The sequence below is a fragment of the Emydura macquarii genome, unplaced genomic scaffold (assembly GCF_026122565.2).
Source record: "Emydura macquarii macquarii isolate MOO-44397 ecotype Brisbane River unplaced genomic scaffold, CSIRO-AGI_Emac_v2 contig_968, whole genome shotgun sequence".
Classification (NCBI taxonomy): domain Eukaryota; kingdom Metazoa; phylum Chordata; order Testudines; family Chelidae; genus Emydura; species Emydura macquarii.
The window spans coordinates 19,190,502-19,217,958 of record NW_027131105.1 but is presented as its reverse complement, the minus strand read 5'-3'; the positions used below and the strand labels follow the sequence as shown (position 1 = coordinate 19,217,958).

General features: G+C 38.7%; 1 protein-coding gene across 2 annotated transcripts in view; it reads left to right on the top strand.

Annotated features, from left to right (window-relative positions):
- Nucleotides 1–27,457, top strand: part of GRM7 (glutamate metabotropic receptor 7) — a 428,551-nt gene that overhangs the window by 338,342 nt on the left and 62,752 nt on the right. For both annotated transcript variants that reach the window (XM_067544398.1, XM_067544399.1), the window contains exon 8: nucleotides 15,896–16,831. In XM_067544398.1, the coding sequence (XP_067400499.1) occupies nucleotides 15,896–16,831 (936 nt within the window). The remainder of the gene's footprint in view (nucleotides 1–15,895; nucleotides 16,832–27,457) is intronic.

Here is a 27,457-nt window from a genome sequence, read left to right as displayed (position 1 = left end):
AGAAAAACGGGTAACAAGCAGAGAACAGCGCTGGATGAAACTTTTGGGACAAATATTTTTATTAGCCAAAAAGTGAAAACATTTAATTTTTTTGTCTTGAAACATTTCCTTTTGAAGTTTGCATAAATATAATTTTTAAAAGAGGTAACCCCCACTTCCCTCAAAACCCCTCCCCCCAAAAACAAAACATTTTGGTCAACCCCAAACATTTATATTTGGAGGAGGGTGTTCAGCCAGCAAACTGAAAAAATCAATTATTAACACAGCTCTAGCAGACAAAGAAAAAATACTTAAATGAAGCTTTTAGTCAAGAACTTCCCATAAAGTAAGAAAGATCACTAGGGGAAAGTTACAATGTAGAAATAAAGGTGATATTTAGTCTATGTCTACACTTAAACCACAACAGTGGCGCAATGATGCTGCAACTCCTAAAGAACTTCAGGGTAGACACTTACTGCAGTGACAGTGGGAATGGGGGGTTCTTCCATCACAGCAGGTAATCCACTTCCCCAAGAGCTGGTAGCTAGGTTGATGGAAAAATTCAACCCCCTGAGCCCCTTCAAATGGCTAACATTTTATTTCAAACAACCTGCTAAAGAAATATTTCTGTCATTCCCAAAGAGGTAGAATTTCCCACAAATATACATAAAATGTATGATTATTACATTTCTTTTACAATTATTATTACAATATTACATGATTGTATTACATACAAAGCAGCATTGTCTAGGGGAAGAAATCACAGAAAGATGTTTGTATCTTGACCAAACAAAGCAATTAACTAAGTCGAAACGTGACATAACAATAAAACCAGGGAGTACTGAATACAAAATTCTGGAGTGAGTGACAAAAGTGTGTGTGAAGTCTTTAGTGAATGTTGTTTTTGTAATGTATTTCAAAACAGAAAAGGTACTGATGGATGAAAAGAGGACAATAAATAATGCCTAATGTTTGCCTGCATTTTAGCTCCAGCACAATTTACAATGGACTGTTATAAGGACAACTTGCACTTTGAAATGATGATGCTACAGCATGAGGGATGTAAAGAACATTAGAGGAACTAAGGGCCAGATTATTTACTGACTCATACAACACGCCATCACTTACACCTGTGCAAAGTGGTTTTAAAATGCCACTCTTCTGATTTGGTAGACTTCTACACCCACTTTGCACAAATGTGAATGGCAACTCCAGCTGTGAGCCAGTGGAAAATCAGGTCCTAAATCTGTGTAATTTCTTTGGGGCAAGGACCATCTTTCTTTTTCTGTGTTTGAACAGCCGTAGTACAGTGGGGTCTTGGTCCATGAACAGGTCTCCTAGGCACTACTACAATACAAATAATAGATAGTTTCACCTAAAGAAACTTTTAGTGACTCCAAAGTATTGGAGATGCTGTAATTCTAGGATCAGCTAAGGATATGGAGCCTGATCCTGGAAACCGTTCAGGGCATACTACTTTGCTCATATATGGCCTAGTAGTGAGTATATGAAATTTCAGGTTCCGAGTATGAGGGGTTGAGCATTATAGAATATTGACAGGATTTCTTGTCACCATTTCTCCTCTGGTGGTGAGACCTTGAATGTGATTTGAAATTCCATGGGAAGTCAGTGTAGAGAGTGGGTTATGGTATGCTTGCAGTTGCCTATGTTGCTGAGGAGTTCTGTACTAATTGGAGTTTCCTAAGTGCTGACTTCATATCCAGGGATATCACATTGATTAATTCCAGCTGCGCGATGACAAAGGCATGAATTACTGAGGCTAGGTCTTCATCCTCCAGAATGGGACAGAGTTTCCTAGCCAAGCAGGGATGGTAGAAATCATTACTCATGGATGCTGTTATGTGACAACTTAGTGTCAGTGAGAAATCCAAGGGTCTCTGAGACTACAGAGTGAATTGACCAATTGTTGATGTTTATCTTCAGTCAACAGAGCCTGCACTGTATCTGCAAGCTCTTCAGAATACTTTACTCTGCCCACCAGAATCACCTATATTTTGCTCAAGTCAGCTTTAGCCAACTGTTCTTCATCGAAGAGCTGATCTCATTCAAGCACTTGGCTATCTTGCTTGTACAGTAGAACCTCAAAGATACAAACACCAGAGTTACGAACTGACCGATCAACCGAACACCATGTGAAAGTGGAAGTAAGCAATCAGGCAGCAGTGGATGGGGAAAAAAAAGAAAGCAAATACTACACTGTGCCTGTATTGCATCTTAAAGGTCAGCATGCAGAGCAGAAACAGTCTGGGGTCTGCGCTGTTTCTTGTAAACCAAGGGCGCTTTCACTCCCTCCCACCCCACCGGGAGGGGGAAGCTGTTTTCACACACCCCTCTCCAGAGCCCAGGAAAGAAAGCTGCCACAGGGAGCTGCAAGGAACTGAAGGTTGCAGCCAAAGCCTGACCTGGAGATAGAGTGGAACTCAGCTGCGGTATGGAGGAGTTTTAAAGAGCTACAGCCTGTGCACCCATGCGGCCCACGCTTTGCCCATGACTGCACTCCTGGCTCCTGCCAGCACCCCTGGGAATGCAAGAGACAGGGGAGGGAGGAGTGCTGGCAGTGGGCTGGTGCCTCTGGAGCGCAGCAGGCAGTGCACAGAGCAGGGTGAGCCCTGGGGAGAGGCGGCTAAGGGATGGGGCTTGTAGTGCCAAGGGTGCGGGGCAGGACCCCCCAGGTCAGCCCAAAGGCAAGAAACAGGAATAGGTCAGGAAGCTGCTTGCAAACCAGGCAGTGCTGCCCGGTGCTACCCTTGCAGAGATCTCTTCCAGCCGCAGCTGGAAGACACTGACTGCAGAGTACTGTACCATAATGTCTTGTTCAGAATTAAGAACATTTCAGAGTTATGAACAACCTCCATTCCCGAGGGGTTCGTATCTTTGAGGTTCTACTGTAGTGCTGTGGTCGTGTGTGATGAAGGATAATTAAAGCTGTGTATCATCTGCATATTGCTGACACTAGAGTCCATATAATCTGACCAGTTCGCCCAGTGGTGTTGAAAAGGACCATGGAGAGAACTGAGACTTGTGGAGCTCCACAAGTGAGGGTTCCAGTGGTGAAGATGCAGTTTCCCATCACTAATTGTTGGGTGCATCTTCCAGGAAGAACTCAAACCATTGCTACTGCAAAGGAAAGACAGACCTCCGAGATCTTTTTGGTCTTCACCCAAGTTCCTCCCTTTTGAATTGACTTGATGGACTTTCTATGAGCTAGATTCACCTAGTCCAATATTCTGTCACCTCTTGAGTCAGGTGGAATGCAAATCAGTAATAAGCTGCTATCTGTCTGAATCTCATGTGATATAACAGAGATGTCAGGGAAACTCTATGCAATCACACAAAGGGCATGAAAGGTCCATCCATAAAGGCTGGCAACAGAGCGGGGAGAAAAAAGGTGTCAGACAAGATCCACAGCTCAAGCACAGTAAATAAGAAGGATTGTGAAGTAGTAATGCTTTCATTAAACAAGAATAGACATGCTGGCTAACAAAAAAAAATCCTGGCCATAACATTAAAGTTTCTCTGGAAATCAAGGGAGATAAATTGTTCCTTCAGAGCACATTCAAAATAGAAAAAGACACTGTGAAAGAAAATCCAGCAGTCAATTGCAGAATTCATGATCGGATTTCTAATGGTATAATCAATACTCTTTTGGAATATAATAGCAGTGCCTAGAGCTGTATTTGGTGTCCACTGGAATTCTAGAAATCATTTTGTCTTAACACAGAAATGTTCTTACAGGAACTGGTGATCAGTTTAGATGCTGTATCTTGTTTCTGTTGCTTGAGAAGCATTAGTTAATGTGTCATACTCTCGGTATTCTAAGGGTATTTTGAAAGTCGCCACATTTAGACTTCTGATTTAAAACAAAAAGCAGCAAGAAAATAAGAGATAAGGGCACAGTTACATCCCTAACTCATTCCGTTGTGCCTGGTTTTAGAAGCATATAGATGTATTATGTAGGTTAGACCCTGGCTCTCAGTTACACTAACTCCATTGAAGCCCAGTGTACTGAGACTATCCTTGTCAATCCTACTTAAGAAATAGGGTATAATTTGAGGTAGAGTGAAATAGTTAAATATTAATGCATTTTTTTCTGCATATTGAAGCCATAAAGCCTTTAACAGGATGTTATGCTCTGTTGGGACGCATTACTTGCTGCATGTTTCAGTTTGCAGCATCATCAAATGCGGACTTGGCATCATGAAGGCACAAGTGCCTTGATACAGGCTCCTGACATGACACCATGATTTTGTCCTACATCACTAAGGGCTAGATTATGGTATTTAGCCAGAATGCTGGTACGAAATGTCCTGACCTCATAGAAGCTGTAGAAGGGACTATGCTATAGGAGAGACACGGGAGTGAACACGATTCACCTCTTGTCTTGGTATAGGATGCAAAGTCTAAAATTGGTTCCTCATCCCTGGTTAGTTATTTGTCACTGATGTAGAAGGAAGCTTGGGCCATGGACCCTGTGTGACACTCCCTGGGGTTGTGAGGCATCTTGCTACCACTTGACCTTTCTGTGAGGGATCTTTTTCTGTGCCTGCCAGAGGCTATCTCCCTAACGCTCCCAGCCATGTGCAAAACAAGCACTCCTCTTTCAGTGCATGCGGGCTCTGCTGTCCCTCATGCAGGCTATAGCAATAGACACATTCCAATCCCCCCAAGTCCTCCAAGTATCCCCCTGTGGTGTCCAGCCCCTTATCCACTGGATACTCGCAGAATGTACAAAGGACTATGCAGAACAGTTACTAGTTTGCTTTAGAACACAGCTCCACTTAAAACATAGAACTTAGATTTGTTTATGGAGAAACCAAGTATAAGTTTATTTAATAAAGAGTGAGAGATTCATATGATAGCAAACAGAAATATTGGAAACAAAGGGTTACATAGAAACCAAAATCATAACATGCTTTTTATGGCCTAAATCCAACTAACAATTTATCCTCCTGCCTAAAGAAGTTTATCTCACCCAAAGTCCTTTCCAGCATTTTCAGCCAAGCCTGGCTCAGTTCCCTTTTTTTCATGAAGCAAACCTACTGTCAGTTTTCTTTTTAAGTGAAGGATAACTGGGGGTTCATCTGCACCCCAGATAGAGTTCCAAAGTTTGACTCTTTACTTGTAAACTGGATAACTTCTGCTGGTTTTGGTTTTGTTCTTGCATTTCCAGCAGCCTATGGAATAGCATTTTGCTCATGCTGTAAATGGCTGTCCTTTGTGAACTATACAATACTCAATATTCACATGACCAGCCAGATAAGTGTCTCTTCCCTCGGCCCGGCAGGACTATGTGGATCACCGTTTGCTAACCTGCCTTAACTCACAGACCTAGATAATGTACTTTTCAGCATATATATGCTCACACATTTTTCCATATATATATCTCACAATGATTATGATGACCTGTGACACACAGGCTTTTCCTAGAGACCTTAAATTACATTATTTGGTGGACTAGTATGTATCTACCAGATCCAGGGGATTCCTGTAAACCTTGTGTATCCCTGTGCCCTCTGCCAGTTGGCACAAACTGGTCCCTGCCTCCTACCTAATTTTGGGATTGTGCATCCAAGGGGTTTATGGAGGAAGCATCCTTGTGTCCCCTTGGCATAGGACGATGATTAGTCATGGCCCTTGTGTGAGTGCATAAAGTGTGAAGAAGGCTCTTTGCTCCCCCAGCCATCTATATAGGGCTAAGAAGAACACAGCTTAAAGGTGGAAATCCTAGCATACCTCTCAAATCAACAGTCCACCTCTGTCTGGCTGCATCATCATCAATCAGGGTTTTGACAATGGCCATTTCTGGGGTGCAGAACTCTAGTACCAGCCTGTTCACAAGAACAGAGCAAGAAGAGTGGAGCACAATAAAGGACTGAAGAAAAACCTGCCACCATAAGTGTCTGGTTTTGTTACCCTGCTGGTAAACTTGGATTTTATCGTACTGCAGCCCATATGGAGAGCTAATATATATTTCTGATGTAAGTGGAAATTATTTGTTCTTTTAATGTAAAGACTGATTCAAAACACTAGCGGGAATAGTTATATGGGACGGTCCTCTCTCCAGTGCTATAATATCATCTAAGAGTATTATATTTTTAAAAAGCAGCTTAAATATTTTAAAGCTGATTTTTTAAGATGTATATATTAAAGGGATTCAAAATTAGGGAGAACAACTTGTACTTTCAGTTAATCCCATGCAGTCGTTGACATTAATATAAAATAGTAACCAAAAAACCCCAAAGCCTTTTAGTTGCAGTGCATAGGGAAGTTACGAGTGCAGATTTGCATCTTTATCTGGTATGTTGGTTTGTCTTGTTGTTGGGATCTATTTCATAAAAAGAAGTTTAATTCAGATATTGCAGTACTTATATTGACTGTGTATTATTGACATATTCTTAACTTAAAACCATTATCATTTTAAATACCAGGATGTAGAAACTAATTAGGAGACATTAATGGCTAAGCCCTAGGAGTTAAATCATGGAAATATTATTATCTCTAAGGCTGAATATACAAAAACTGTTTGAACTGCTGACTTAGTAACTGGAGTCTGATATCAATTTGTAAGGTAGTAATAAAGCTGAGAACAATCCTCAACAATTATTTTCTAATATGTCTATAAAAATCCTGGCATAGTTGCTAACTACTTTACGTGTTATGGATTAATTTTTCTAGCAGAGTATATTACTTAACACCAATATAATTATTTCTGTACTGATTTTTATGTTGATCAAACATTGTGTGAAACAGTTTTGTTTGGTACAAGTGTCTTATTATAGATATGTTCATATTGAGGAAAAAGTAATGTTTAAATGTTTATAGTAACAGTTGTTTTATTCATTAAAATGGACAATTTCTTGTGAATGTTCTACAGCGAGCATAATTAGAAGATATATTGGAAATTGATTAAATAGTTCTTAACTTTGAACATTTCTGAAATAGGGGATGGGCAGAAGTTCAGGGAGAATGGGAGTATGAATTAGAGATAACCCAGAACCAAAATGTACTTGTCTGTACTGTAGGGAAAATAATTTATGAGGAAGTATGGTCTTGTGGTTAAGGCCCTGCATTGGGACTTGAGATCAGACTTCAATTCCCAGCCTGGTCACACATTTCCTGTGTGACTCTGGGCAAGCCATTTAATCTCTCTGTGCTTCAGTTTTGGCCTTTCATCAAAAGCTATATGAGTGCTAGCTTGAGGCAATCTTTCAAGTTGCTAGGGCCCAAACCAATTTGCAGCCTTATTTATTAAAATCAGCATCTTGAATTGCACCCAGAAAATGAACTCGCAACTAGTAGAGAGTACAGGTATAATGTGTGTTCTGCAAGAAGCATCGGTAAGCAGGAGTGCTTCTGCATTTCAGGTTTCCAGAAATTCTTCAGAGAAAGCCCTGCGTACAGCCTCTTAGACCTTGTCTGCACTTGTCTACACTGATGACACTTTGTAGGGTACATGTAGCTACTGGCTTCAGTGAAAGGCAGGCTGTGTCCACACTCACTGTGGTATGTAGCTACACGGGGCTTTTCCCTGCTGCATCCCACTTCCAGAGCCTTTCCCCACGACTGGAGTCTTTCACTGCAGCAGGGAAAGACTCCAGCAGCGGGTTGGCAGCCGGGACCCTCCACTGTTAAAAATAGCTGTGTAGATTTGGGAGGCACTGCTTAGGTGTATAGACAACTATGTAGGGTATATACCCTATGGTTCAGGTGTGTAGGGCACTCTACTCTACTCTGCTGACCTAAGCAGTACCTTACCATCTACACTACTGTTTATAAACGTGCAAGCTGGGCATGCAGTGTCTGTGCTCTGCATGCCACCGCAGTGTAGATCTTCCTTTACAGAAACTTAGGGCAAGGAGTAGCTCAGACATACAGAGCTGAAGGCTCAGGAAACAGCCTATCAGCCTGAGTTTCTTTTCTCCGCTCCCATAACACTTCAATTTTGAGTGGCACCAAAGGATGCCCCCCACCACAAGCAGCTTGTCAGGGGAGGGCGAAATAGGGTTACCACATGGAAGGGAGAAAAGACTTAGCAAAAACATGTAAACAAAGCTACAAAAGAACAAAGACAGAATAAACAGGAAAGGAAAAGGGATGGAAAATGTCAATGGAAACTGTGTCAGAGCATGATGCAAAGGAACACAGGTGAAAGCCCTGCCAGTCCATCCTGGTTAAGGTGGTTTTCAACAGATAATGACTGGGAATCACTTTGCCTATCACACTGCATTTGAGGCTGTACACATATACAAAGTATTTTTGTGACTGTGGTAATAAAGGTAACAGTTATCAATAGTACTCCTCATACTCCAGTCCATTCCATCTAACTTTGCATACACAGTAAAATGGAAATAAAACCAACCCATGTGAGAACTCTGCGTGCGGGAAAAAGTGAAGTTGGTGCAGATAAAAGGCACTGAATAGTACCTACCCCAAAATAATGGCTTAGAACAATCCTATCTGCATGGTGAAATCAGTATTACTTCCTGACTTACAGTGTCCAAAGTAATTAGGAAATCTTATATTATCAGTATGTAAGTAATAGATTATTACTCTGAGGTCATCCATCAAACACACCAACACCATATCCATGCCTTATAGGACCTGAAAATAAACTACAAGGCTCTCTCTAGATGCCTCTGGACATGTTTAGAATAGACTTTTCTCAATCACTCTGACATTGAAAGGAAGGTTCAGGACTGAGGGGATAGATGAATTGGAAATAATCATCAAGAGATTGTGATTCAGATTTTCAGACGGGTGTCTATGCTGTAACACCTGCAAACGTGCTTGTAATTAAATGTCAAATTTGCATGCATCATAGTAATTATTCACAAGAAATAGGCATGCTTTTCTGCAAATCTAGGTCTATATCTGGAACAGAGTCCAAATATTCACAGATTTCTGCTGAGTGAATAGGAAGGCAGTGGTATTTCATTGTAGTGCCTTCCCCACTGGCCTACACAAACCATTACAAGCAAAGTTCCTACACGCAGATGGGTAGTATTGGTTTCCCTCAAGCACGTTCTTCATCAAGGGATGAAAGCCAGCCAAATCCAGCCAGGATAGAGGATTTATTTCTTTGCTTCTTGTCTTTCTGGTGGGAGAAAAACTGTCTTGAATAGGGCAATTTTTATTAGCAAAGAAAGATGTAAATTCCTCCCACTATTTTAATGATGAATGTGATTCAAGAAAGAGACAATCTTCCTGCACCAGATTCCTCTTTACCCTGACTTCAGGGTAAAGAGGAGTCTGGTTCAGTAAGATTGTCTCTTTCTTGACTTGCTTTCATCATGCCACATGGATCTATGCCACATTCTTATATATATATAATATATACACACATAAATACATATAAATAAAACACATGGAAGTGCCTCCCTTACTCCCTATGTATTATGCTATTCAGTCCTACTCACTCCCTTATTAATCATATGAATGTGTGTACATGTGTATGTGTTCACGTCTGGGAAGCAGGGTGAAAAGTGTATTGTTTCTGTGTTCCTTGGAGAATCAGTGACATTGCTTTTGACTCCATCAAGGATTGTCTCTTTTTTTTCTCCCTGCCAGATGAGCTGTTGAAATAAGACCAAGAGGTGATGTAAAACCACAGTAACAAGTGCTAAAGAACTTGTACCAGGTGTTTCTAGAACAAAGTGTTATAGGAACATCTGGTGCCCTTCTGATTTCAACCAAAACAATTTTCTCCCCATTGTAAGCATCTGAATCAAGGCAGGGATTATTGGAGCAATGCCTTTGAATTATAAACAGTGAGTCTTTGATACAGAGGAATCAGCTCCATCTTTGTACAACAAGTATAGGCACCCTGTCACTTTGAAAACACATGCACCCTCATAAGCGCACACACAAGACACGCCCCCTTTCTACAGTACAGTGCTTTAAGTATGACATATGCCATCAAATACCTTTTTTGTGTTAGGTGGTCAGAGTTTTGCAGTACCCAGAGGCATTAGTGAGAAATGGATTCATGAAAGAGATAAAGGGATCTTCTTCTCAACGGCAGTATGTATTTTCTCATCTCTGCTGCTCTGTGATTTTCTATCCTCATACCTATTTCTTTCTACTTATATTATGGCAACAGTGCAGAAAATGGCTGAGTTATACTGGGTTCATCCTCTAATTTTTGGTTAGTTAAATTGGATGTTACACATCTGACCCCATTTTCTTTCAGTTGTCACATAGTTAGTTTACCCACATTAAATATAATGGCATTAGTCTGCAAATAAAGACACTGGATATGCACAACTTAATAGGATGATAATTGTGTAGTAGGTGAATTTTTTAGTCATACAAGAAACTAAAGATATGCCCCAGGTACAAAATTCAGATCCACTCTAGATTTTGAATCCTCCCAAAATGTGGAGGTATTAGGATCCAGGATTTTGGTATGAGGGTTAGCTGCATAACTCAAGGTGCAAGATCCCTGACTCAGGTCCCTCTAGATATAATAGTTTTATTGTATATCATTTTTATATTTATATATATAGTCACATAGGACTGGAAAGGACATCCTGGGTTATCAAGTCCCAACAACAATTATTGCAAGCAGCCCAGTCATAGTGTCAATCTTATATGGAAATATATATCCTTAAATCCTGTTTTGTATTATTTCCTTATTAATCTACATGTCTAAAAATGGAGGCCATGATATAAAAAAGTTATTACTCTTTAATATTAATTGAAATTATAGTTTTCAACATTTGTTATGGCTGAAGCTAGTGTCCTGTTAATTATATATAGAAAAAGAGACTTGCACTGTGATAGGATCACTTTTTGGTTACAGGAAGAGTGGGTACTGATAATAAAATATCTACACTTATATAGTAGTTCTCATTTATTGATTTCAAAGCACTTTATAAAAGATTATGATCCCCTTTTTACAGATCAGGAAGCAGAGGTAGGGAAAGGAGAAATGACTTGCGGAACGTCATCCAACAGGCCAGTTGCAGATCCAGAAGGAGAATCCAGGTCTCCTGAGTCCCAGTCCACTGCTCTATTGTCTAGGCCGCATTGCTTCCACAAAATGTTAATCTCTTCTGTATGAATATGGTTGAGAGAGAGATACTTTTAGGCACTCAATTGGCAGGAATGACAGGGTGCTGGTCACATAATCTCTCACTTTGGAGGTTCCCTGAATCAGGGACCCCAATGGATGGGCAAGTGAATGAAATAAATGCATTGCTTTATAACAGTGAAATGAGAAGCTTTTTTTTTCTGGCCAAGACACAGATTTGGAGTTTCTCCAATAATAGCCGAGATGCACTCACTAACATCTAACACCCCTGCATTGTTTATGCTGCTTTTGGCTTTAACAGTGTTATTAACTGAAACAGGAGAAGCAAAATCTTGAGTATTGCTTATGTCGGGTATGTGAAGGCAGAACAGAGTTGAAAAATATTTTGTTTTTTAAAAAGGCTGTCCATTTGTAAATTGTAAATGTCCTTGAGTAGTGTTGACTGTTTAGGTTCTCAACCAATTTGATTATTTAAATAGCATTTCAGTTCATCTCTTTAAAAAACTCTCAGAAGCACATATTTTAGGTAAACTAGTTTGAAAAGGCTGCATTTTACCTGAGGCTAATATCAGCCGACTCCTTGGTTTGCTAGTCCAACATTAGCCTATGATAATTTTAACATAATACTACTACATTTTTACTGAAGAGTCCTATGCAGAAATTGTGTGCCAAAATTTTTGTCCATCATTTTATCAGACTAATATGGATCTAATCCTGCAATTGTTAACTCAGCATAACTCTCAGTGGGTAGGTCCCTATTTGCAATGAATAAAAAAAATTAGAAGTTTGCCATAACAAGAGATACCCATTTTGTATACAACATAAGTGCAAGCAGTAATCAAATATGATTTGACAAATGGAAATTACTGTGGCAACAAAATTCTCTTTCAGATTCAGGATTTTAAAACCTAAATGGCATTCAACAGAGAATAAATAATAATAATAATAATAATTAATAATAAATCTAGACATAATTTGCCATCTTAGAAAAGAAGGTGATAACCTGAGAAATGCCTAAGACCTAATATATAGCCAATACCTGCTATATAGACAAAGATTTTGTTGTTGTTTCAGTTTCTTTATGATATTATAAACCAACAACTTCTTATAAAGACAAAAATGTCACAAATATTTTCATTTCTTTGTGGGGAAAGTGTCTCTAGTTAGAATAAAATGGGTAATCTCACTATGCCAGACTTCTGTGCCAAGTGGTTTATTTGACAGGCAGTTTTTCATTATTAATTTTCTAGCCAGAAGCAACAGAACAATAGCAAATCTTGATGAGGCCAATGATATAGAGTTATCATGGTATATTCCCAGTTGACAAAAAAAGGACTTTCTATAATTTTGCCTGATCATCTGTTTCTCTCTTTACACACAGTACCTGCATAAAATGAGATACCTTTAGACTGTCCCAAATATCAGGTTGTGCTATGGGATATTTTTGAGAATATGGAAATTCACCTATTATAAGCTTATAACTGAAGAAAAGTATGATAATGCATTAAGGATTCCAATCTTTGGTTCCTTGAGTTTCGGGCACACAGAAAATTAGTGCAACTCCTTCAACTCCTGCAGATTATTTCACAATAGAAATATGAGATCAAGGATACTCTCTATGGTAGTTATAGCAGGGAAGATGGGAATCGGTACTCCTAAACTCTGTTGCACAACTTTCTTATTTTGCAACGTTAAATAAATTAGGTTAAGATCTCTCCTTCTCGGTATACTTACCTATAAAAAGGTTATAGTACAAACAAATGGGTGTATAACTATGTGAAGGATAATACAGACCACATCTCTTTATCATCTCTTCATTGCTCTTTTAGGTTCTGTTTTCTATGGGGTCTTGGCTTTTATGTGACTTGTAGAGTTAATAATTTTGTCCCATTTCAACTTCTTATACTTTCCTCTTGGTTCCTTTTCCTGCTGCAACAATTCATTCTGCCCCCTCAGCGTATAAAGTGGTGAGCCCTATGCACAACTTGACTCTAATTTATGTAATTTACACCATCACTTACATTACCTTGCAATCGGGCCCAAAGAATTAAAGTGATTTACCTCAGCTGATCTGATGAATCAGTGGCAGAAGTGGGATTTAGAACTCTGGAGTTCCTGGTGCCTAATGCCCTGCTTATTCAGAGAGACCTCATTGCCTTTATCATTATAATTAAATAATTATATTTATTCATTTAAGCTACTGGAGTCAATATCCCTTTGGCTTCTATAAATTATGCACCTTTAATTCATTAGAGCATGAAAGAAGAACTTGTGCGTCTTTTTTTCCCTAGTATGAATTGTGTATATTGAAGATTAATGCATTTTCTAATGCAGTGCCAGACCTTTAGAATATCTGTTATTGTGGGATTATTTTTATAACATTCTCAGCAGTGTCTCTTGGTAACATAGCAAGAAGATTAAACATTTGGAGCAGCATGTGGCTTTTATTTATTTTTTAATATATGAAATGAAGTTGTCAGGACTGATTTTGAATTAAATTAGGAAAGTGTGACCTAATCCTTCAGTTAAGAGTCACAAAAACTGACTCATAGACTTTAAGGACAGAAGGGACCATCATGATCATCAAGTCTGACCGCCTGCACATTGACCCTTAATCTGGTGTCTGGCTTAGTTATTGAAGTCCTCAAATCATGATTGAAAGACTTCGTTACAGAGAATACTCCATTTACACTATTTACCCTGGGAAAGAATTCTCTGTAGTAACTCAGTCCTCCCCATCTAGTGTTCTGTTACCTGCCGTTGGAGATATTTGCTGCTAGACATCACAGATTGGCTACCTGCCATTTTAGGCAGTCTTATCATATAATCCCCACTATAAATTTATCAAACTCAGTCTTGAAGACAGTTATGTTTTTCCCCCCCTCTGCTCCCTTGGAAGACTGTTCCAGAGCTTCACTCCTCTGATGGTTAGAAACTTTCATCTAATTTCAAGCCTAAACTTACTGATGATCAGTTTATGTCCATTTGTTCTTGTGTCCCCATTGGTGCTTAACTCAAATAACTCCCCCCCCCCTCCCTGCTATTTATTCCTCTAATGTATTTATAGAGAATGATCATATCTCCCCACAACCTTTTTTGATTAGCTAAAGAAACCAAGCTCTTTGAGTCTCTTCTCATCAGGTAGATTTTTGATTCATCAGATCATCCTACTAGCCTTTCTCTACACCTGTTCCAGTTTAAATTAATCTTTCTTAAACATGGGAGATCAGAACTACACATTGTATCTAGTTAAGGTTTTTAATGCCTTGTAAAACTGGTAATAAAACTTATCAAACTCTACTGGAAATACTTTGCCTAATGCATCCTAGGACTATATTAGTCTTTTTCATAACTGCCTCACATTGACAGTTTCATCCTGTGATCAATCAATACATGCAGATCTTTCTCCTCCGCTGTCACTTTCAACTGATATATCCCCAGCATATAGCAAAAATTCTTGTTGCTAGTCCCTAAATACATGACTTTTCAATTTACACTATTACATTTCATCCCATTTCTATTTCTCCAGTTTACAAAGTTGTCCAGATCTTCTTGAGTGATAGTCCAGTCCTCCTCCATATTGGTAATAACTCCCAACTTTGTATCATCCCAAATTTTATTAGCACACTCCCACTTTTTGTGCCAAGGTCAGTAATAAAAATTTTAAAGTCATGAACCTCATCTTTGATATCATGTTTTGTAGAAAAAGCAGTAAAGATAGATGTGTTTGATATTAACTATACAATGTTAGCAGGAATACTATTTTTATAATATCCATATCTATTTTTTTATAATTTCCATATCTATATCCAAATGACCAGTTTTTCTTTGGAACCAGATTTCTTTCCTAGCTAATGAAAACAGTGGAGTTTCTCTGGATTTACACTATGGCAACATAAATCAGAATCTGGCCTGATAAATTCACATTAGATCTGTCAGAACCTATGAAATGGTTGGTTCTGGTTCTGCTTTGGAATATTTTGAAGAGGTCTAGGGTTCTAATCTTGTCTAGTGTTTGAAACCTTTGTTCACCAGCCTGGAGACATGGAAGAGTACAAGGCTACAGAGTGCAAGTAAGGAAAACAAATCTCCATTCATTTGAGAATTTTTTTTATTATTATTTTAGTGCCTGGAAGTATGCATGGTGCCTCACATATGTAGAATAAAATGTCACTAAATTAAATGTTAGGTGTTAGCTAGATATTATCTAGTGTTTTATCACTGATAAATGTTTCTCAGACTCTTTTTGCTTCTGATTCTTATTGGTTTGATGGAATTGAAGAGATTGCCACATTCCCATTGGTTCCATTTCCACTCTTCCCTTATGAAGAACATGTCTTCCATCTCATTCAAAATGTTATCATCATTGCCAGCATTTCCATGAAGTGGATGTGTCTGGTGTTCTAGTCTTAGTAGGAAACGGAAATCAAGCCCCAACTTGTCGATGCATGTCATATAGTTAAGATATGTAGCTGCTGCCTTTCATTAAATCATTACCACGTTCCTATGAATTTTCATTAAAAATGGCTTCCTATACCTTCCGAAGGTGTTGTGCTCCTCATATCGCTCTGTAATGACCATTATTTTTCCCATAATATGAATATTGTAATGAGTCCATTAATAATAAAAATAGTAAATTACAATAGTAATTACAAGCATGCAGACAGAGTTTTATGTGAAAATGCTGACATCTGCAATTCTCACAAAAGCACATGAATCCATCTGTGTTTTTGTTGCTTGCTTGATTGTTTGGGTTTTTTTTTTTTTTTTGCCAAGTAACAACTCAGTTCAATTCCCTGGCAGTGCCTGACAGTAACATGCAAATAACCACCCTCTTTGAATTTCACATTTCTCATTTCACAGATTGATGACATGCAATGGGGTAAAGGAATACATGAGATTCCGTCTTCAGTCTGCAGCCTGCCTTGTAAACCAGGTGAAAGGAAGAAGATGGTTAAAGGGATGCCATGCTGTTGGCATTGTGAGCTCTGTGATGGATACCAGTACCAAGCTGATGAGGTGACATGTTTGCTCTGCTCATATAACGAGCGCCCTAATGAGAACCGCACTGGATGCCGCCCTATACCCATTGTGAAATTGGAATGGCACTCTCCATGGGCTGTGATACCAGTTTTCTTGGCTATGCTTGGAATTATTGCCACAATTTTTGTAATGGCAACCTTCATTAGATATAATGACACTCCAATTGTCCGGGCTTCTGGAAGGGAACTCAGTTATGTTCTGTTGACTGGAATATTTCTTTGTTATATAATTACTTTCCTGATGATTGCCAAACCAGATGTTGCGGTGTGCTCTTTCCGACGTATCTTCCTGGGTTTGGGGATGTGCATCAGTTATGCAGCCCTTTTAACGAAAACAAACCGTATCTACCGCATATTTGAACAGGGCAAAAAGTCAGTGACAGCACCTCGGCTTATAAGCCCGACATCACAGCTGGCAATCACTTCAAGTTTAATATCTGTTCAGCTTCTAGGGGTTTTCATTTGGTTTGCTGTTGACCCACCCAATATCATCATAGATTATGATGAGCAGAAGACTATGGACCCTGACCAAGCCAGAGGAGTTCTCAAATGTGACATTACGGATCTACAAATCATTTGCTCTTTGGGGTATAGCATTCTCCTAATGGTTACGTGTACTGTGTATGCCATCAAGACTCGGGGTGTCCCAGAGAATTTTAATGAAGCTAAACCCATTGGATTCACTATGTATACTACCTGTATAGTATGGCTTGCCTTTATTCCAATATTTTTTGGCACTGCACAGTCTGCTGAAAAGGTAGGTGAAAATGAACTGTCTGGCTGATATATATCAGGCATCATTGCGGTTATAAATTATGCTCTGAAGTTCATATTTTAATAGATTTTAAATGAGCTAGATGGATAAAATATCTTACTGTTAGGTGTAGCAATATATAACCTTACTTTTTTCTAGGTAGTTGGTGGGCCATTTATTTGATAAATGGCGGCTGAGCAATAGGAATCGAGTTGAACCATTAGTTTTATTGTTGTGTCTGTTTCAGTTGTACCTTTTCAGTATGAAGATTGGGGTTAGCTGTCATGTTACCTGAAGAGATGGCTCTTAAGTAAGTCATGTTGATTGAGACATAAATTTAGCATCTGTGGGAGAAAAACACAGCAACTATTGTACATGTCTGCACGTCAGCACTAAGGACAGTGAATAGTTGTCCTCCTGAGTGCTCTGCTTCAAAAAGGATAAAATTCTAAATCATCCAGAGCAAAATATAGTCCTGTCCTAAGCCAATTCCATGTAAATTACTGGAGCACATTCTGCTAATATCCACGACTGAATCTGACCCATTTAATTTCTGCAGAATAGGCATTAAAACATGGGCATCTAATCCATGTGTTTGATCCAAAGTGAATTAAAAGACTCCATTGACTTCACTAGGCTTTTGATAAAACCCAACCTGATTTTTTTCGTCAGTGTTCTAAAACCTATGTGCAATTGACTTGGACTACAGTCCACTGCATATTTCCTCCCCCCCACCCTACACAAAGATAGGAAGCAAGTCAGCTGAAGGAAAGATACCACTATATTAAAAATAAAGATACTTATGCAAACAAGAGCAAGTTGGACAACCTTGAACTGCTACTATCAGTAATCAACTCTAAGGTGGATTTTAGGGATTGGACATTATGGATTGAACTTTAAACAGCCCATGCAAACTAGAATAGCTCTGTTGAAATCAATGGACCTACACTAATTTGCTCCACCTGAGAATTTGGCCTACTGTTTGCAAATGTTACTATAACACTTCAATCCAAGCATGAAAACCCAAATCTATAAAGGAATTTAGGCAACTAACTCTTGTTGAAATCAATGGGAGTTGGGCACCTAAATATCTTTGAGGATATAGGCCTAAGTGCTTTCTTTTTCTCTAAACAAATCAACAAACAAAAATTAATTCTGCTCTACCAATTTTATTTACAAAGCAGAGCAATGTAGAGTGAAAAGGGAGACATTAATCAGTACAGATAAAACATATTAAAAATGCATTTTCCAAAATTGTTTGTGTATAGGGAGTCTTTTCAAATTCAGAAGCTAACTGTGGTTTCATGTTACCTCTTTCCCCTTATTAAATGTCTTAGGCTGTGTTTTACTGGTGTATGAGCACTGTGAAAAAGACAAAACCTTTGGTTCACCACTGCAATGAGCAGGAATAAGTCAAGTTTTGAGAACTTGAGTTTTAGACTACTTTAATTGATCTTAAGAATATGATTGCACCTTTGGAAATGTATGCATAACTGCATCCATTTTTGAGTGTGAAAGAGGGTTTCATAATGTGAACCATGCAAATCTTTCTCTTGCTGGATGCCTCCTTATTGCATTTGCAGAATCCCAACCTCCTGCTTCCTCTTGTCCACCTGAGCCCTCTGCTTCTTACTGCCCGTCCACCTTCTTAAAGGAGCAGCAGCTCAGGAACCACTTTTATCCTCACTGCCTCCCAATATCCTATGAAAAGTGGCTCAGAGGTTGCTTTGCTCTCTGTCTTCTCTGTCCCATCCTCTTAAAAATGTAGCAGATACAACTGCTTTTCTCTTTGCCTCATAAAGAGCTAAGTGTCTAGGCATCCCTACGCCGAACTTTCCCTCTCATTGAGTGAGCCATGGGGCATGGACCCTTCTGCTCTTTTCCTCCCTATACTCCCCAGAATCGCAGACCCAACTCTGTGTACTCACAGAGGCAAAATTTCTTCTCCTTTTAGGTGAGTGGGCAAGTGGGCAGTTCAGATCCGCACTAATAGATTACTTTAATTGTTCTTAGGAATATGATTTTACACATGCAATACAATGTGCTACAATGAAAAATTCGCACCTCTAAAATCTGATACAGAAAGTCACATGCTCTGTTAAAGAATGGTTAAAAAGATCAGTAAAACTACACATTTTTGTGTGGCCAGCAGTATAGAAATTAAATTCTACAGGCTGATACATTGGCAACTTGAGGTTTTCACTGGGAAGGTAACATAACTAAAAGATGGCTCTTTAGAATTCAGAAGTTTTTGTCTTACTAAGATTTGTAATTTAAGGCTAGTCTCAGCCTTGAATTACACTGGTAGGATGCAGAGTCCCCAGCAGCAAAAGTCTTCAAAGGGAAGATTGCAGCAGTTCAGCTTGACCTCTATCTCCTCTCTGTAATGGGCTCTATGACAGCCAGCACAGCTGCAAAGGGGTGTAGTGCTAGCCGAGAGGAGGGATGTTATCTCAAGAGGAGGGGGTTGCACATATTTAGTGCATCTCTGGTGCAGTTTCCACCAGTGAGGCATTTCTGGAAGGAAAGACAAGAATTAAGTAGTACCAGCAGCTTTAAACAATGGTAGGTCCATTTCTTTAGCATTGATAACTTTGTTCTTATTTAGCAATTGCAATGTTCAGAATAGTAATGCTATTGTCTGAGCCGTGTTGAACGGAGTCTATAGCTGATCTCTCTGGATAGCCAGTAGTTGGCCCCTTATCCTCTATCTGAGCCTAGAGGGCAATATGATCACACGTGTGTGTGCACACATAAATAAAACCAGAATATTACAGTTTGCCTGTCATCTCACCAGATTGTATCCAATGGTTCTTTGTCCTTCCTCCGCCCAGCTTCTATAGCTATTCATGAATACTTGGCTATTAGAGGTACAGTAACAAGACTTGCCATCAAACCTGAAGATGTACTTTTTTCTTTACTTACAAAACCTGAGATCTGTGCACAGATCAGTCTAGTAGCTGTTAGTGTGAAACAGTTCTTCATGTGAAAACTAATAATTTCCTATCAGCTGTTTCCTCTTGAACATATTGTGTCCAAGATCAGCCATACAATTCTGTTAACTTTAATGAAATTTGGATCTGGACAAAATTCCATGCAACATTTTAACATTAATGGGAGGTGATATTCTGTGTAGTGTTGTGACTTTCATTGTGTGGGCTTATTATGTTACTAACAAGCACAAACATAATGTAACTTGGGAGTGTGTGATCGGCTCTCTTTACTGGAGGAAATCTTTTTGACAAAGATAGGCAACTGAAGCAGAGAAAAAGGATATAATAAGTAATGCTGTAGTAAAACAATGAGTGAGGAAGATGATTTCCACAGCTGTGTTTTAACAGACTGGAAAGAGGTGATGTGGGGTTTAAGAAGGTGAGAGAGAGAGGAGGCTGTACTGAAAATGTTATTTAAAAACCTATCCAGACACCAGGGATATCCCGGGTATGTGAGCTATTGCATTAACTTAGTTAATTCACATCCCGTGTAGGCTGCCATTGACACTGTTGACCATTTTTTGCTTGCTGTTTAATATCTGATTTACTACATGTATTTTGTGGATTATTATAGTTTGGTTTATGTGGTGGTGGTTATATTTTTGGTGGCTCTGGCATATACTTCCATGTAATAAGTTTAACAGTTCTTTTAGGCTGTTTTGTTCTCGATTGAGGTATCCGCATATTGACTTCTTTACATGTCATTTATAAACATAATTGATTTATATTGTATTTTATATTACTACTGCGGTATACACTAATCTATTGTTGAATTGGGTGAAATTAGAGTAACTATGCCAATGACACTGTTGTATCCATTCATGCGTCATCTTAATAGAAAAAATCCTTTATTAAAGATATATTTGGTACAATGTCACTAAATATGGCACAGCTAGTTCCTTCTGAGAATAATGGGTCACTTGCTGTGCAATTGTAAGCGGCTTCTAATGTTCAAAGCTCTCCTCAATTGAAGTGCTCATGGGTTTTCAGGGTTCAAGACAGTTGACAATGTTCATACACCATCTGCTGCCAGCTAAGCACCTTGGTGTAGCACAGCTTGTTAACATGTACATTTGGAGAGTGACTGTGTAAAAGAAATGCTGGTTTTAACTCTCCTGGTATAATTGGTTTTGACAACAAAACTATTTTAAATTCTCAGTGGATGTGAGGGTACCTTGATCAGAAACAAAGCAGCCTCAAAGAACTGATAAGCCAATTATAGAAGTTATAGGTTTATGCTAGAGTCAATACAAATGGCACTTGAAAAGAACACAGACTGATCTGTAAGGTCAAGTAAAGCACAACTAAATCAATAAGCCAAATTGAGTCAAAACATTACTACAAAAGTAAAAAGATAAGGAGAGAAGTAATGCAAGTAGCTTCTATAACAATGTATTCCTCTGAAAAACTTGTTTTATATGTGTGACTGCTGTACAGAACATCAAATGTAATTATTCCCTGACACTTTGCTCTTTATTTGCTAATCAATTTTTACTATGAATGATAGTTTCTCTCTTATACTGTGACTAGAAAGTCTACATTGTGTGTCAGGTAGTGGTGAAATCAATTTTAAATTCAGCATGAGTACTTTAAGATCTCATATGCATAAGATAAATGGTACAGTGTCAGAAGTAAGTATCCCTGTGTTCTTGGATGTAAATACATCATTGTTTGGAGTCAGAAATTCCCAGCATCTCAAATTGTATGGTATTTTCAGATGAAGATTTTATGCTTTTCTTTAAATTATCCAGTGCTACTTGAGACAGGGACACTTTATTAGATGACCACTGGTCTGATCTAGTCTAGGAAATTATTGAGCCAGTTCCTCAGTTGATATCAATGGAGCTGGCATAAATGGAGTTATGCCAATTTACATCAGCAGACTATCTGGCTCCTTATGTTGTGTAAGAGACTTGTGTTACCCAAAATTCATGTCCCTAGTTATAAATATCAGGGATTGAAATCCTTCAACATTATTGGAATAGATTTACTTATCATTTTAGATATAAGATCACGTTTTTCCACTTCATCTAATTTGATTTCTAATTTCAGTAACATAAAAGATAAAGCAGGCAGATAAAAAAATGTACATATCAAATCCAGATAGAATATTTAGTTTAAATATACCTTCAGGTCACATGGAGCTATAATAATATTTAGGGAAATGATTGTCCTGGATTGACCCCATGACGAACCCAACTCAAATCCTATACAGTAAATTAAACACAAAAACACAAACAATATATTCTTTGCTCTTGAAAACCAGATGAGATGGTGTCTTCCCAGGGGCTGGCAGAGACAGACTCAGATAAGGCTCAATCCCAACAAGATAGAGGCAATGGATAATTGGGGAAAAATCAGGCCTCATCCAAAGCCCATTCAAATAGGCTTTGTATCAAGCCCATTGTGAAACTGTAGAGCTAGGAGTGTCAGTTTGTCCAATTGTTGGCAATGATATCAGATTAAATCAGACGAGATTTCTTTTAAGCAAACAATATGGCACCTCCCAGACTTGTTTCTTTCTCCAGAGGATCCAGGCCTTCCTGAGGTCTGGTGGCAAAATCAAAGTTAAAACAAGCAACAACTATGTCCTATCTCCCAGCAGCTACTTCCTTTGTTCTGTGAGCCCTTATTTGCCGCAAAACCCCTTCAGCATGGTATCAAGGCCTTGTAGACTTCCCTTTACAGTCTTAAAGGGTCTATGTCTAATTTAAGTTTCTGGAAAATGTCCCAAACTTATATTGTTTTGGACTCAAAGGGTGCAATGGTAGAATGGCATTGCCAGCTTATGTCAAATGTATGCATAATGTTGGGCATTAAAAGAGATCACCAGACCAGGAATTTTTAAAAAATTGCACGTGTCTCTGCCTAGCACCGGAATTTTTTCTTTCTTCAGTGAATGTTAAGCCTATGTAATGAAGGGATTGTCAAATCACAAATTAATATTGAATAACTGTAGGGGGAAGAAACTATCATCTACATTCTGTTAAAGTCCCTGGATATCTAAAATGTAATATTGAAAAATTAGATCACTTAATGGCAATCTTGAATATCAATCTATGTTATGTAACAGACACATCAGGATCTGCTTGGGTGCTTAGTTTGTCTGAAATATAATGCTGCTTTGCATTATTACACTAGAACATTCAACATTTTGTTCAGAATGATTGCATAGCTTATTCATATGTACAGAAATATATCTTCCTGTGACCACATTCTTAACATTTCTAAATGGAAATGCAATTTGGAAACAATCCATATCTATAACTGTTATGTTACAAGAAATTCTGGTCTCCCCAAGTTTAAAGGCCATATGATACCCTGGAACTATATGCAAAACGGAGTTGTGCATGTAGAATATGTCCCTAAGATCTTAATTTCTCAAATCAGGTGACTGAAGTACTATGTGTGGGTCTGACATCATTCTGTTTAGATATGTTTTATTAAGATTTTAACACCTGGTAGCTGTGATTACTTTTTTAAAAAATAATTGCTAATATTGAAATCATACTGTAACGAGTGCTCTGGAGGGCTGGATTTCCTAGTGGTTAGAGCACATGGTCTCCAGTCCCCAGCTTGGTTGTGGGGCCTCAGTCTTTAAGGCCAGGAGGGAAGGTAGGGAGAACCAGGTCCTCCCTCTCCATCAATCTCCAGCCCCAGGCCCCATGTATGTCATCCACTGAACAGGAGCAGCCCTTCCATCAGGAAGGATAAATTCGCTTCCCTCAGCTACTTCTATCAGTTTCTGTTTGGCTGGGGCATGGCCCATCTAGGTCACTTAGTTGGATGGCCTGCTTTCCATAGGGCACTCTTGTAAGTCCTTTGGAGGGCAGCCATCAGTAGGAGAGGCTGAGCCCCATGGTGTCCTTGGGCTTTGACCACTCAGTTGCCTCCGGAGCCAGAGGCTCCTAGGTCTCCTCTAAAATTTCCTGTGGCGGTGGGGGAGAGAGTCCTTCCTCTCAAGCTGCTTCCTTGGCAGGCAGGTTAGTGTTCCCTCCCCTTGCTTAGAGAGGTGGATAGCTCCTATCCTTTCTCCAGTCAGCCCCAAACTGAGCCAGGCTTTCTTCTTTTCTCCTCCCTCCAGGCCTGGCATGGGCGGCAGGCATAACGGGGTGGAGCTAGCTTGGCCCAGAGTCTGTCTTTAACCCCTGCTGTGTTGTCTGGCAGTTGCTCTGGTTCATCACACATCGTCCTCAAAACCGATACAAAATTGTCTCCATGCACCTCGCTATATTATCCTTATGGGATTTTTTAAAAGATGTGGAGATGTTTGTAGAATAAGAAGGTTGTAACTATTACTCTAAATGACTGATGTTAGATTCTCTCCCAGTCTGATCCCCCTCTTTGGGTATATTTTAGCCACAAATTCAGATAGTTGTGGACAATCAGAAGCTTGTGCTCTATAGTCAAGAATTAGTTTTTGTGTCCCAATTATATAACTCTGTCATTTTCCTTTTTCCTTTCTTTGTATGACAGCCAGTGTGAAATGTAAAACCCTTAATCCCATTTTCTGATGAAACCTCCTGCTTGCCCCTTTGCTGACATTTTTTAGAATGGCCATTCCATTCAAATCAACAGAATAATCAGGATACACCAGGTACACTTGGCAACACACATTTGTACTTATTGTATAAAATATAACACAAATACAATAATTCATAGGCACGTACAAATTAGATTTGTATTCAGATTAAACAATGCCACATTACATGGCAGGGGTACTTTACATATTGTACAGTAGGTAAAAGTGAGATACACTCTAATTCTTTCCAATATAAATATTGATTAACCAGAGAGAACAAGTACATATTTCTCACCAAGGAATGCTTGTTATGGCAGTTGCTATAGCGACTATATATTTGTGGACGTCTGTCAGAGTCCAATGTTTGTTGGTGTTTATATTATTGTATGAGAGAGAGAGAATCAGCTTTTGTCCCATGCTGTCTGTAACTGCGGACTTCCCATAATTTGGGGCACGTAGAACTATAAAGGAGAACCTCAGCTTTCACTTAAAAAGAAAGCAAATTTAAAACCATTTTTAAATGACAAAATATTAAACAATGGAACAATTTTCCCCCCAAAATTAAAAGCCCCTAAAATTGATAACATAGATAAAGACTAGTTTTGATGTCAGTAGCAGTATAAAATTATTGCTCCATTTTTATTCTATCAGTCTATTGCAGAACTCTGTTTTCAGCTAGTTGTTAGTGGTCTGCATATTCAGACACTAGCTTTTAATTTTATTCAGCTTCAAGACAATATCTTTCAAAGATCATCCTTGAATTTAATGATGTGACATTTGTATTTGGCCTAAGAGAAGCAATTTTCAAAAAAATTGCAAGGAAAAAGCAGTTTTTTGCCATCTTTGCTAAAACCTATTGAGAATTTCAATTAAGGCCCTTTATCATAGAAATGGAGTTCTTCCAAGAAAAGAATATATAATGACAAATTTTGTTGAAAGCAGGACTATTTTAATGAGAACATTTTCTTTAATAAAGAAAAAAGTAAACATTCTTTAAAACCCCGAAAAGATGTAAATGAATAATTATTTGAATGTTAAATTAAAAAAAGAATGACTGATTAAAAAGATTGTGATTTCATATATTATTTTATCAAGAATAACCTCATTAATGTAAAAGTGCGTAAACTTGTGAATACCATTAAATACCTATAGGACAGTTTCAAAGATTTAAAATGTGCTCAGACCCACTCAAAATCCTTAATTATATACCACCACAGCAATAGCATAGCAACTGCTCTTAAAAGTATTATTTATTTTATTGCTTTCTGCCTATAATTTTTCTTTTAACACAGTAGGAGGCTGGTGTTAAGTCAAGAGTAACACAATTGGCTGCAGTAACTTTATCTTACAGTGAATACAATTATGTTTACATATACGTTATTTATTATGTAAGCACAACAGAACTGAATAGGGAGTTTCAAGTTCTGGAGACACTGATTTTTCAAAGGGCAAGTTTTTCTCTCACTGATGTATTGGCAGTGGGTTCATCCCCTAAACCAATTAGATATCTCTTTAGATGCCCTTTAAACAGCTGGTTCTAAGAACCCCTCCAGCAGAGAGGATCATCACATTTTAAAATTATATATAAAATACTTTCCCCAACCAAGAGGGCCAAGAGTGGAAAAATTAGTGAAGTGGTAAAGCTACTTCCTGACTTCTGCTAGCACCAGAATACCTGTCCATGCCCACACCAATCCCCCTGATTCACAGGTGACCTGTTACAGAAAAAGCAACAAAGGAGCAAATCTGAGCAACAATGGTGGAAAATACTGGCTGATACAGACTCAGAAGCACAGCATTTCTTCTATAACAATTCTGTGAAAGAGGCAAAAATACCCTACTTTCCTGTTGTGATGTCGTGCCTCATAGAACTTCTCTGGCCCAAAATTATGTTGTGGAACATTGGCTATTTTCACTCAACCTTAGGACACAGCTGCACTCATGGCAAGGAATTGTCAATGTATTGCACATAGGCTATGAAGAACAAGAAGCCAAGAAAAGGATCAGAAACATCATGCTTTTCTTCCAAGAAAATGACACATTCACACACCTAGAAGTAATAGAAGTGGTGAAAACAATTAGAGCCACCAACTGAGTCCCTTACCCAAGTCTTCCTGAATGGTAAACGAGAACAGAGAACGCCTGGAATCCTTGCTAACTGAGATCCTTAGATGAAAGGACTCAACTTCTCTGGAACACGTGTTCAGAAAACAGAACTTTCACAAGATTATGGAACTCACTCCTGCAAGAGATAATGCACACTGATCTCTCTACATTCAGAGCTAAATACAAAACCCATTTCTCCAAAGTAGGTTTTCCTCAGAACAAACTCACATAAACAGACACCAAAATAAAAATCCCTATGAACTAGTTTAGCATTTTCTCCTGGAGGTTAGGAATTGTTATTTCTATTTTGAAATGATCAGGGGCTACTCAAGTATTTTACTGATGGGGCCAAGTCAGTCCCTGGATAGAAAGGTAGATGACAAGTTGGAGGATTCCAAAAGAGGTAGTGGATTGTGGTTGCCACTGACTTTGTTTGTTTTCTCTTTTCTGTGGATTGAGTTCAGAGGAAGCATTTAATACTCAATTTTGGAATTCAAGCTTTGTTAGTTGTGACATGGTGGTATATTTGTTCCCTGACTAGATGAGCATGAGCCCCTCAGAATAGGAAGGGCTGAAAGAAGCCACAAGGGGTCTGGGACACAGAGAGAGGTGAAGTGGCAGATGCATAGGAGGAGGGATTTTTTAGAAAATGTTGAATCACTTTCTCTCAGGGCAACATAGGACATACATGAGGCAGCTTTCCTAGAAAAAATTAGTCCACTGTGAGATTTATTGGTTGGGCACACAGTTTAATGTGTTTGTCTCTGGTCACAGAAGAGTTGTTTGTACACAATGAAGACCATGGTTGGATCCTATTCTACCTTGTTTAGTTGCCTGTGATGGGATTTTGGAAATCTTGTGCCCTTGATGGGTGAAGCCATGCCTCATCCCATATAAACTATGGTAAGAGTATTGCATTTACTGCATTCACCACCGTCACTGATGCCAAGTTTTGCATGTGCAGTCCTAACTGCTGAGAGTGAAGTCAAATCCTTGTCTGTCTCGTTT